At 31.7% G+C, this 13,289-nt stretch overlaps 1 protein-coding gene across 3 annotated transcripts; it reads left to right on the top strand.

Annotated features, from left to right (window-relative positions):
* Positions 1 to 1,703: 1,703 nt before the first annotated feature.
* Bma-rbd-1 (RNA recognition motif.) lies at positions 1,704 to 7,769 on the top strand (the record flags this gene model as incomplete). Of its 3 annotated transcripts, XM_043082072.1 has the most annotated exons (18): positions 1,704 to 1,922; positions 2,175 to 2,245; positions 2,374 to 2,512; positions 2,674 to 2,752; positions 3,141 to 3,346; positions 3,533 to 3,648; positions 3,741 to 3,939; positions 4,059 to 4,163; positions 4,236 to 4,360; positions 4,554 to 4,774; positions 5,069 to 5,200; positions 5,291 to 5,452; positions 5,770 to 6,027; positions 6,387 to 6,481; positions 6,603 to 6,719; positions 7,092 to 7,190; positions 7,348 to 7,535; positions 7,688 to 7,769. In XM_043082072.1, 18 exons carry the CDS (start codon positions 1,704 to 1,706, stop codon positions 7,767 to 7,769), a joined length of 2,613 nt encoding a protein of 870 aa, XP_042938006.1. The 3 variants fall into 3 exon arrangements, with proteins under 3 accessions (XP_042938006.1, XP_042938007.1, XP_042938008.1); XM_043082073.1 differs by lacking the exons at positions 6,387 to 6,481; positions 6,603 to 6,719; positions 7,092 to 7,190; positions 7,348 to 7,535; positions 7,688 to 7,769 and adding an exon at positions 6,171 to 6,220; XM_043082074.1 differs by lacking the exons at positions 3,533 to 3,648; positions 3,741 to 3,939; positions 4,059 to 4,163; ... (8 more) ...; positions 7,348 to 7,535; positions 7,688 to 7,769 and having other exon boundaries at positions 2,674 to 2,745; positions 3,141 to 3,161.
* Between the last annotated feature and the right edge of the window lie 5,520 nt (positions 7,770 to 13,289).

The following is a 13,289-nucleotide window of genomic DNA, read 5'->3' as shown; positions in this document are numbered from 1 at the left end:
CTTTTCATCCATCCGAATCAGCCCACTTTTATCCAATAATTTGCCCACCTTTTCAAGAATTGCTCAAGTTTGGGAAAGGATATATTCATCGAGATATAATCGAGATCAGATTCTGAGTTAATCACAATGTGCAATGTTGATGCATGAGATGTCATGTCATGTCATGTCATGTCATCCACATCACAGTGGATCACCATCATTACTGAGCGAAACAATCCGGTATTGCTCTGGTTGAGCGCCAACCCCCTCCGTTCCTTCAAATCCTTCCCAAAATCCATCCTCCAATCCGCAAAGCGAAAACCATTTTGGCTGATTACTGAAGTCTCTGGAATGCCGGCATCATTCGTCACCACTCTTCTCTTTTCCTTCTCTGTGTCAATTTCGCTCAGATCCTCCAATGCCCAGGTTATATTCATATTATAATCTCTTATTGAATCCTTATTCCTTCTCTTTCTCCTACCCATCCCTACTTCTTCTTTTCACTTTCACGCATCGGCGCACAAAAATTTTTCACACTATTTTAATTTTTTGGACTGATCGTTGGAACTGATTTGAGTTATTGAAACATTTTCAGTCAGATTAGAATCAATTTAAGCTAAATATGATAATTAAATTCTTTTCTGGGAAGATTACATGGACTTTGTTTTTGTTCGAGATATCATTCAACTCAGAATTGGATTAATACATCATTTTCTGATTAAGAATTCCACAAGCCACCATTCGTCAACAACAAAAAAAGCTATCTCGTGAAATTTTCACACATATCTGAATTCCTGGCTTTTTCTCAATTTTGTTTTCTAAAATGGTGGGATTGGTGGGCAGTCGGTATCCAAAAAGAGAATGTTAATGCAATTATAATTGTTGCAGTTTTATGGCATTTGGATGGTGGCATTTATCAAGTAAAAATTATTAATACAATTGGTCAATTTGAAATATAACCCCATCTTCTCTGGACAGCAGAAATTTGTCTAGAGATGTCAAAAACGTTCATGTGAAGGAACGATATTTGTTCGTTGACCAGCTTTTTTCATTTTTATTAAGGTTCTAGCAGTTCGGAATAGCCTTCAAATTTCCACTTTTCGAAGCGATCCCATTACAAATGGTCACAAAATGGCTTCGGTTTTAAAGTATGCAGTAGACAAATACAGCTTGCTATTTAGATCGCTGTCAAACTTCAATGGAAGAAAACCACTTTATTGCTCGGGTATCTTTTTCACAATCCTGCCTTAGCTTTTGTCGTATTTCTTGGCGGTTTTTGATGAAGAAATGAGGGATTTCTTTCAGCACGCTAAATAAAAGTGGCGCTTTTAACGTGAACGATTCCTGTGATGGTGAACAGGTAATGGTTTTCTCATACCAAATACTTTATTCATTAATATATTGTTGCTACAGGTTTGCTTTTCGAAATTTAATGACTTCCACCGGCGTATTATTTTAAAATCAAACAGCTTGCGGTGTTGAAGAGGTAATGACCAAATCGACTGGGGCGTTTGGGCCACTGGGATATGTCTTTTCATGTTGACCCCAGAAAAAGCAGAGGATTTTGTTGTCCGGTGCTGATGGACGGAAGTTATCTGATGGTGGTTGGTGGTGAAGTTGTTTCGAGTTGGGAGTTGGGTTTTTGTTGCTTGTGTACTCTGTGGTGCTGTTTATAAGAGTAGTCGTTGCTACTGATCTTTTATGTTTAATTTTAGGCTAGAAGGATGAGTCGATTGATTGTTAAAGGCTTGCCATCAAATTGCACCGAGGAAAAGCTACGGAGTCACTTCAAAAGTTTCGGAAAAATCACTGACTGCTCACTAAAATACACCAGAGATGGGAAATTTCGTCGTTTTGCATTTGTTGGATTCGAAACGGATGAAAATGCTCAGAAAGCACGTGATAATCTGCACAATGCATTTATGGGAACATCACGATTGACCGTAAAAATTACCCGCTTTTCTTTTAAACTGTGTCAATGCTAAGATTTTCCGTAATGAACTTTTAACGTTATCAAGATGTTAGTTTATTTCTTTGCTGAAGTCAGCATTATTTTAGAATTGAAAATCTGTTGCTTAATTACGTTATGATTTTGAAAAAGCATCTGTAGTTTAAAATTTCCCTAATGACATATTGCTTTACTCTTGCAATGAATTTGTTCTTTTATAGCCATTATGAAATATTGCTTTTGTCAGGTAGAAGAGTGTAAGCCGTTCGGCGACTCGACAAAACCGAGGGCTTGGAGTAAATACGCGAAGGGAAGCAGGTAATAGAGTAGTCAATTAAATTTATAAAATTTCTTTATCAAGACAGTTGACATGTGTTCTGTAAGGATATGGTTATTTTACTTTTATTTTTTTGCTTTCTACCAGTAAGTATTGATTTTTTTTGTAGTGCATATAAGCGTTTGCATCCTGAGGAAGAAGAGGAGAAAATGAAGAGAATCATTTCACTTAGAGGCAGTTCACCATCGGCCAAAAAAATGAGAAAGGAAAGCGATAAAGAATTTTATGATTTCATCGAAGTGCAAAAGGTTAATATTTTTTGGAGAGTTAGTATTATTATTATTAAAATCTTTTCCTGTTTTTAGTTGTAGTCAAAATAAATAATCATGAGTGTTGTGCGGTCTGACTTGCTACTGTAAGTAATCTTTGGGATTTGAGATTTCTTTCCTATGTTTTATCTTGTTTTCAGAGCGCACTACCAATTCCAAGCAGTAGTAATGATGAAAGCAACAACAATCTCATAGAGGAATTGCTCACTGGAGTCAGTGGTAAATTTTTGGAATGGAAGAATAATGTATGGAATCCGCATGGATTTTTAGTATAATTAAAGTTTACAGCTCTATTTAATTTAGAGCAAACAAGATGCTTGCTTTAAATACAACTGTCAAATTTTCATTGTGATATGGATTCATTCAGTCCTTGAGACAGGAAAATATCACTTGAAATGTGAATTTATATAATTTAACAACTCTTCAAAGTTGGTTATTAAAGAGTGGAAATATAATACTGAAAAAGTACTGTTTGCTTTATATTAAATGATGAAAATACTTAACATCATGAAAATGCATTATCAGCTTTTATTATCTAATTGGTCATAAAAATTTGTTATTTCATCATTTTCCTTTTTTACTATTTTCTGTAATACAGTTATTATAGGGGATACGTTATTATCGCTGATAATACGTGGTTTCCCGAAAACTGTAAAAGCAAAAGGAATCAAAGATTGGTTCAGCCCTATCAAGTTGAAAGGGATAAAAATTGTACGTGGCTCAGCTGAAGCTATTGCTTTTGTAACATTTTTTAAAGAATCTGATGTGAAAAAGGCGCTGAAACGGGATGAACAATTTTTTGGTGGTTCCAAGGTTTACTTTTTTTAAAAAAAATTTATTAATGTTTGCTTTCACCTCTACTGAAGAACATTTAATGCTCCGCTGGTGATATAAAAAGCGCAAATCATGAGCGATAAAGAGCAGAATTTTTCCAGTCTGTTTACTACAGGCAAGCATATCACTTATTTAGTGATTGAGTTTTTTTTTTTTTTTTTTGAGCTGGAAATAACAAAAGTATTGAGTAATCGAGTTTCTAAAGATGTGGAAGATTATGTTCACATGACAAGAGAAGCAGAAGTCGAAGCATCTGTAGCAAAGATTCTCGAAACTGGAAGGTTAATTTATTTTTGTTTATAGTATTACCTACACTGCGCGGACTGTTTATATCGTATATAATTATTACATTTATTTAAATATTAGTTTCCAGACTCTTTGTCCGAAATCTACCCTATGTGTGCAGTGATGAAGACTTGCGATACCTATTTAAAAAGTATGGTGAAATATCTGATTTGCAAATGATTGTTAGCAAAAAAACGGGCTTATGTAAAGGGTTTGCGATCGTCACATATGTTTTTCCAGAATCTGCTGTTGCGGCATTCTCAGCATTAGATGGTTCCATTTTAAAGGTTGGTTCTGCACATTCTCTAAAATTCGGAGCTGTTATTGATTGATTTGTGCTTTTTATCCTATTTATTCATCTTCCTTCTCCTTATAGTTGAAATATTCTGTTCTCATTAACTTTTAGGGAAGAATGCTTCACATTTTACCTGGAGAAGAGAAACGTGAGATAGAACAAATTGACATCACTGGTAAATCGGCATTTCAGAAAACAAAAGTTGCAAAACTAAAGGTATTTTTCTTGAAAGATGTTCATCAGCTAACATTTCGAATAATTCGGTAGAGTCATTTTATGATTCTCTAGAAAGAAGCTGGAAAATCTCATTCGTGGAATACATTGTTCCTTGGAGCTAATGCAGTTGCTGAAACGCTGGCTGAGAAACTGGACGTTGAAAAAAGTGATTTGCTGCTTGGACAAGGTGAAATAAGGTATATTTCTATTAACAGGAATTAAATTCTTAACTGATCCTGCAACGGTGAATAAAGAATTTCTGAATTTCTGGATTATACTTATCAATGGAGATTATACTTATCAAATGATTATAAAACACCTTATTTTGCATTTAAAAAATTAGGGAGTTAAGCTTTGTCGGAATCTCTTACCTTTTTTTGTAATTAATAGCGCTGGTGTACGTATGGCACTTGCTGAAACACGACTGGTTAGTGAAACTCGAGAATATCTGTTGGCGAATGGTATATGTCTGGATGTTTTTTCACGTCCTGCAACAAAAAGAAGTAATACAGTGATTATCATCAAAAATTTAACGACCAAGGTTGATACTGAGGAATTGAAACGAATGTTCGCAAGACATGGCCCCGTAAAACAGCTACTGATGCCTCCCGGTAAGCTAAAAGTAGTAAAAGTAAGGTAACAAATTAAGCGTTTTACTTTTTTTCATGGGAGAAATAATTTCTCTGGTATGAGAATGTAATTGATTACTATTTTGTAAAGGTTCTTTTAATGGATCATTAGCTCAGTATTTTATGGTTATCTAGAATCATCTGATGTGATGGTGTCAACTGAAGTAATTTTGCATCATGCAGTTACTGGTTTTAGAATTTTCAGAAATTTACTTTTCACAAACTTGATTCAGATTTTAGATTCAAATATTTCTTAAAAATCTAGGTTACTTATAGGAGGTATCACTGCTATCTTGGAAATGGAAAATTCAGTTGATGCTCAGAAGGCATTTAACACGCTTGCATACGCTCGATTTCGTTCGCAGCCGTTATTTCTTGAATGGGCACCGTACGATTTGTTTAAATTAAGTTCGTTGGTTTTCGATGTTTTTGATAATTTGTTATAGAACTAGTTCGTTTCAGAATAGAACGGTGATTTCTTCCTTTACTTTTTTTTAGGAAAATTGGAGAGCAAAGATGAAGATCAAAAACAGCACAGACCTGAAATCCAAACTGAAAGAAAGGATAATGAATTCATAAAAGAAGACAAAAAGCTGAGACGAAGCAAGAAGCATCGATTAACTGAAGAATCAGTCGAAGCTATAGAACTACAAGAAAAAGGCACGAAAACTTTAGTAAAGAATATAATAACGTCCCTTCAAGAATGGTTAAGAAATGCTGGACAAAATTAGTTAGAGGGCCACTATTTGCTGTTGTTGGTAAATGCATTAAGTCATTTTTCCTCTGATCCAAAATGTTTTATTTTGATCTCACTGCTCCAAATATAAATCATATTTCATTTCCAGTTAATGCGAAGGAAAAATTCTTATTACTATTCAAGGTTGTGCACGCAAATAATTGATGTGCTGTGCCTGTTTTTGTTATCGTCACTTTTAAAGATTTTAAAAAATATTGTAGCATTAAATTATTGTTTTTAGTTGAGTCGGTTGAAACAGTCAAGAGTGGAACGATAGCCAAAGACGGGGACATGCAGCAGCAATCTGCAGTAGAAATGCAGATCGCTGAAAATAGAAATGATGACAGCGATGACAATGCTAAAGAGAAAGATGACCAGTTGTTGCCAGGAACAACATTATTTGTAAAGAATTTGAGCTTTAAAACAACTGATGAAGGGCTGAGAAACAAATTTGAATCACGATTTCGTATACGATCGGCTACTATTTCCAAAAAAAGAGGTGGTTTTGTTAATGTCTAATGTTTTGAGCATCATGAAAATAGTTTTTTTTTTTTAAAAAAAAAATTTTTTTTTTGGAGTTTTATACTTATTTTTACTTATTTATTTTTCCAGAGTTATTTTTATTTATTTTTTATATCACAGAAAATAGTTTTGCTGGACCAGCTAACTGGAGTGAAGTGCTGTTCAGATAAGGTTATTCATCACTGCTTTTTTCAGATCATTATGTTGTTAAGTAAATGCTTGAAAAATTGTACATTTTTTTACCAGTGCAGAAAATATTAAAGTAAAATAATACTATTCAAATTTTGTTTTTTTAAAGGCAGTGGTAACAAATGTTGCATTGCTACTATGTTTTAGATGCGACAGATGCGACCAAAACGCTTTCAATGGGATTCGGTTTCATTACATTTTATCAGCCAGAGGATGCACAGCAAGCCATAAAAGATATGCAGGTCTGTTTATGAAAAATATTTGTGTGCTAATTTTCGTGAGTGAAGAAAGCATTTAAAAAGTTTTTTTAGTCATAAACGATTTATGTTATTTTTATTTTATTTTCATTTCTTCTATTTTCAGGGTGTTTTACTAGATGGTCATTGCTTAATGTTGAAATTATCCCATCGAGAAGTTGTATCTGATAAGATTATTGCAAGGAAAGGAGTTGATAAATTGGAGCAAGGGGAAGCTACTAAAGTAGTTTTGTTTTTGTTGAATCTCATTTATGAAATTGATTTTATTTGATATATCTTAGCAGGGAATAATTGCACCATGCTTTTTTTAACTACTTAATTTATTAGTGATTTGATAGACTACTATCAGAATGATTTTTTCTTAATGAATTTAACAATTTAATATAAGAATTGTTATGTGCTGTTGTAAAATTTCTTGAAATTTCGTACTCTAAATAGCTTAGCGACGGTTAGATAAACATGAATCTCATCTGCGGGTTCTTGCCTACTTTACTCGTATTTAGTTCGTCTCATATTCAAAATTTTGTTGTGGTACTGCTAAAAGAAATAAATATGGTTTTGTGCTCTTCTGCCATTTTATGTTTTCCTTTTCCAGATTTTGATCAGAAATATACCTTTTCAAGCAACTCGAAAAGAAGTCAGGCAACTTTTCGCTACCTTTGGTGAGATCCGCTCTTTCAGAATGCCGAAAAAGGCAGGTTTATTTCACTTATCTGTTTATATGGAAAGATTGTTTCATTGTTATTACCTCATCTTCCTGATATTAATGAATTAAGTTATTCGAAGTTCTCAGTGTTTTTTTTTTGATTTCCATCTATGACGGTGATACTTCCTCATCTTTAATAATTTAGGTTGGTGCGTCAGCGGAAGGTCATCGTGGTTTCGGCTTTGTTGATTTCTTAACTCGTGCTGATGCACGACGTGCATTCAATGGTTTGGTTCACTCAACTCATTTCTATGGTCGAAGATTAGTTCTGGAATGGGCTAAGCCCGACAGTAACTTAGAAGAACTTCGAGAGAAAGCAGCTGCGAATTTAAGGTAAATCTGACATATTATCATTTCGAACAAAATTTCATAGTTCTATTGAGTCTTTATCATTGTCTAATCTTGTTTTAAAACAGATGAAATTCATTAAATTATTGTCAAAACAGTCGATTACTCTTGCTGACTATATTGCATAATTTTTGCAGCGGTAACAAGGGAGAAGTTCGGCTGCAGAAAAAAATGATGAGAAAAATTGAACAGGATTTAACAGTGATCGATGACGACTGATTGATATTGTTTAATATTTTCTTTTTTTGCAGTTTTTCTGTTAAGTTGATATTATTTCTGTCAAGTAATGGAGAATTTCATATTTAAATTTCCTGCAAAGTATTTTGTTTTTGTTAAGTACTTTTTTCATTAAACAAAATATTCGAAGAAAGCAGAAATCGTGTAAAAAAATCATGGTTAGGATTCGTAATCTTTTTTTGAGGGTGATTTGAAAGTTTTGTATTTCATGTATGAAATCAACAGCATCAAAATGAATTTGTTAGTAAATGATATGGAGATCAAATCTATTCACAAAATTAACAATAGTTTTATTAAGGTCTTCATATTTATCGTGGTTTTTATAGGAAAAGCAATAATCATGACATTTGATTTAATGCATGCGTAATTAAGTGTAGCTTTCGCAATCTTAAATCGTGAGATCGTTTTATATTCACCTTGAAGGCATAAAATACAGTTCCCGATAAATTTCGAAGTCGAGGAGGTAGTTCATCATGATCTCTAAAATCAAGAGTAAAATCTGGGAAAATCTCCGTTACTATATGTTTTTTCGTGAGCCAGACTAGAACTGTATCATCTAAGCTTCTGGTACTGGGAATTGTCTAACCGAAAAGCAATGTAAATACTAATAGAAGATCGGGAGAAGTGGATAGGCCTTGTGTATGGTAAATGAGGTGAGTAATAATGATACAAGTCCGTTAACTACGCTATCCATACTGTTATGCAATCTTTTATCAATATTTGGCTCTAAAAATTGGTTATAGAAAGGGATTTGGCGCAAATTTTTTTAAAATCAGCTTAATTAAAGAGAGATAACATTAAACGTGGGAAATATAGATTAATTTTATGCGAAGTACACAGGCTTCAGAAGCTTTCAGACTTTCAGAAATGAACATTTACATCCTCTGCTCTTGCTAGGTCTAGTATTTTAATGGAATTATACAATGATAAAAATGAAAGTATTGTGAGACTTCGTTGACAGACACTGCAGGAGTTGACAAATAACATTTCATATTTTTAAATATTATTTGAAGAGGACAAATGTAAATTTGGATTGTAATTTTAATTGACTAATTTTTGTAAACTAAGTTAAGCTGTTAGGATTACCAAAAAGAGTGATAAACTTATTTATTTGCTGGATTAAGACCTGAAATTATTTGCTTTATTAAAGCGAAAAATAAAAATTAATGTATGGGCTCCAAAAACTTAAAGCTTAATTTAACAAACATCTGTCATATCTGCTGTCAACATCGACAAAAGCTCAAAGAGGATCATATGCTCAATCCTTAACATATTTTGAAAAATTTCCAGATTTTTAAGCATCTATTTTCGAAACAAATCAAAATGTCAGAAGTAAATAGATCTATGAAAAGGCTATTTACTGAAGGAATAATTTCATTTTTTACTTATCTATCATCACAATAGTTATAGTACCTTATCAATGATTATTTGTTAAAAATGAAATCAATCCATCAAATTTCAGAAGAAATGTAATGTTTTTTCCTATGGAATTTTGAAGACAATTGTCTTACAGCATTTTCTTTAGGATAAAGGCTTTTCTACAAATGTTATTTTTCTAAGCATCAAATTCATACTCAAAAATTAGTGAAAAAGCAAAGCTGCAAATCCTTTCAGCACGAGAATTGTAAAATTATTTTAACATTTTTAAATAATCAATTAACTGAACAACTAGCTAGCTATATTACTGTTTGCAGCAAAGCAATTGTGCTTCATCGAACAAATGCGCTCCAAAAATATTCTTTCTTTCAATGATGAATAAACACAATGAAAACTCTTTGTATATCTCACAAATAGATTCTTTTTTGGCAATTTGGTCGTAATTTTAACTTGCCAGCGATTATTTCAAATGAAAAAAGAAATAAACATTTAATGGACTTTCTTTGCACAGATTTAATTTGAACTAAATTATGATTAATTTTATGAAATTAATTATTTTTATTGCGATATTGTAATGCAAACTCAAATTTTCCCATTGAATTGTAACATAAATAATGTCGCATTATGTCAAATTCACAATATAAACTCCAATTATTATTCCACATGTAAAAAAATTTTTTAAATATTGAAATTTTCTAATTACTATAAATTACGACACTTTTGATGGAATCGGTTCGTTAATGGATGGAATATTGCGGGAAATAGTTGTAAATTGTGTCTGCAATAAATGTTTTATCCAATGATAACAGAAAGATAACAGATAAAGGATCATCTGCTGTTGCTAATCAGTGTTCATTTCCTTCTCAAAACATTGTCACTTTTAGTTGTTAAAAATGAATTTGATAAAATAAAATTATTTGTGATGCTGATTTCTGCTGTTTCTATCAGTAATGCTTAATTTCTCTCTTTATTCTCGAGTTTAAGCAAACAAGCTAACGGGAAATAATTTTATTGATAAGACAATGCTGTTCAGCAGATGACTATCTGATAAATAGTATTAACAGTCTTAGCTTTCAAGTTATTTTTCTGTCTTGATATCTAGACGGAATGTTTGAAAAGAAATTCAAAAAAGTTCGAGTTAGTGAGAAATCATAGCTGCTGAAGAAAAGAGAAAGGATGAAAAGAAAGGTAGAAGTTGAAGTTTCTTCTGGTGTTTTTATTCTTTCCGATTTCTTTTCCCTCTGTCTTTCTCATTCCACTTTCATTTTCTATTACCTGCTGATTTCACTCCTTTTTATTAACTCTTCTTTTTCAACTTACTAATGAATATCCGCCCACATCTTCAGTTTAATTTTAGCCTTCTTTATTCACTCTGCTTTCTCCACCATGGCATCCAGAACTTCCGGACTCTCTCCCATACAACACAGCTAGCAAATGAATGACTACTCACAGAGAAGGCCTACCGCATTCCACCACCATTCTGCACCTCTTTCCTGATTCCTTAACCGATCTTCTATTTTGGTGTTGCAAAGCAGTCGTTCCTGTCTACACCACTACTAAAGCTTATATTACACAAATTCTGGAGTCATTAGCTGTGGAACTCTTGTCAGAAGCGCTTCAGCAGACACAAGCGCATCACATATAATCTCCTCTTCTTGTCCTTCACCTTATTCCTATCAGTGCTTTCTTAGCAAAAACTAAACCAAATCATTGGAACTGAATTTCCCATCCATTCAATTAATACTGTTTCAGAGTTTTTGTTCAAGAAATATTTACATAGTAATCTTATTTGTTAAATAAACAACTCTTAATATACTTCCTTACTTGATGTTTTTCTATAAATTCCATTAAAGAAACCTCAAACTTTGTCTTTAATAATAGCTTTGCGTACTGTTATTAAATTGGGAACGTTGTTGTTTGATTTAGTTTAAATTTCGTTGTATTTATGCAAATATTATACTCTTTAATAGGCAGAAGTGAAATTTTTTGTAAAGCGAAAAAGTCAACTCTTTGTAATTTTCACATTTGATCATATTGAAATGAAAACGAAGACTTGAACTTCTTTTCAGCCTTTCTTAAGTTAATGTTTGCAGAAATTTGAAAGTACACAATAACTGCTTATGAATTGTAACTTTAATGAAAATTTAAAGCTGAAAAGAGACAACTTCAGCCTTTATTTTTAAACTTCAATCCTAACTAAAACGTTTTAAACAATCACTAAGAGATTACTATGACGAATTTAAGTTACTAAAATTTTATTTAGGTCAGTTCAACTATTGAAAACCATTCTTCTGTTGCTTAGTTTCGTCATTTGAAATTTTCTAAAAATTATTAGAAAATTTTAATAAATTATTTGAAATTTCCTCATCTATGGCAAAATATTTCTATTTTAATCCTTGATTTTATTTGTAATACTTAAGAATGTATTTCTCAATCATTATTTTATGTTTCTCTTCTTCCTTTTTTTCATAATTTCGACTACTGTATCTACCTCCAAGAAATTTAGTTTGTTATGAAATCCTGACAAATGTTTTGTATTTTAAAATGGAATCAATTCATTTCATCATAATTGACCTATGTTTACATCTGCTGAAAATAAGAAAAAAATTTTCGGATTCCTTTTTTTTTTTTTTTTTTTTGCCAATTTCAAAACATAAATAAACTAAGTTTTAGTTTATTTATGTTTTTCCGCTTCTTTAGAAAACTAAACTGATAAAATGGTTAGTAGAGAGATAAGAGCATTGGTAGTTGATAGAATAGAACCGACAGATAAATAAGTAAGTAGGTGGATCGGTGGATAGATAGATAGATGGATGGATGGAGATGATAAATGGATTCATCATATACCACAACAATTTGTGGTTTCTACAATGCCTGCTACACAATTTTCTTCAACAGCAGTTGTTCAGGAATACTCCTTTTGATAAAAGAGAGAAATGAAAGTAATTCTGTTAAATTTTATATTTTTACTAATTATTATAGCGTTAAGAAAAAATGTTTTCTTAAATTCCTTTCATTTTTTAATAGTATTATTAAAATAAAATAAGAAGAGCAAAAAAGAATAAATGGGAGATGGCGAGATATTTGTTATTTCTAACTTTTAAAGTATTCCAATATTTTTTTGTTTGTGTTTTCATTTCATCTCAGTTTTCAATTTATCTTAGTCTTGATAATATATTTTTATGTTATTTCTATATATTTACACATATAAATTTAAAAAATATATATTTTAAGTTTATTAATTATCTAGTGTGTTGCCTCCAGACTCCAAGTTTAATTAATCCACAAAGTTGTTAAACTGAAGTAAATGCTTCAAGATTGGGAATTCATTAAGACAAAGATTCTCAAATTCATTTTAATTTTGCGAAGTGAATTAAATATATTTGCATTTGATGTCTCATCAAGTTCAAAAAGTCAAAACCAAACAAGAGAAAATAATTCCTTTTGCTGAATAAATTTTACCAAATAATCTTTTTTTATGAGCAGAAATCATTTTAGTGTTGTTTAAATTGAAGGATTTGACTACAAAACAATCAAATCTTTCTAGTTTGTATGGACTGATTACCAAGCAGAACAAACCAGAATATGTCTAAAACATATGATCAGGTTAAATATATTATACAAATTAGCTAATTTCTTCAAAACTTGTACATAACTAATGTGCGACATTTCAGCATTTAATCCAAACTTCTACCAAAATTATAAATGAAATATGCAGATGTCAAACCTTTCAGGGAACTTCATATATTTTTGTGCATATCTTAAAATCTAAGCACTTAGTCAAAATCTAGAGGTGATTTATTCATCTTACTCAAAATACGGTCGAAGATTAGCAGTGGAATTAGAATAGAAAAATTCGCTCGCTCTTGTCGAGAATCTCAAACTGCTAAGAATTAACAGAACACTGATAATAAATTAAAAGTTTAAATAACCCATTTAAGTTTATTTACGTATGGCTTTTATTATTACGTGTATTAGAGATTAAATGCACATAAACGTTACTTATCATATTGCGTCGCGTGTTATATGTTAGACGAAGCTGATGACGATCACAATTTAGCTAATTTTGTTAATCATCGCTCATATGTTTAAAATGATAAATGCATTTCTAGCATTTAAGCGCAG

This window comes from Brugia malayi (assembly GCF_000002995.4).
Source record: "Brugia malayi strain FR3 genome assembly, contig: Bm_v4_Chr4_scaffold_001, whole genome shotgun sequence".
Classification (NCBI taxonomy): domain Eukaryota; kingdom Metazoa; phylum Nematoda; class Chromadorea; order Rhabditida; family Onchocercidae; genus Brugia; species Brugia malayi.
Note: the sequence above shows the minus strand (reverse complement) of the source record. Positions and strands in the feature narration are given on the sequence as shown.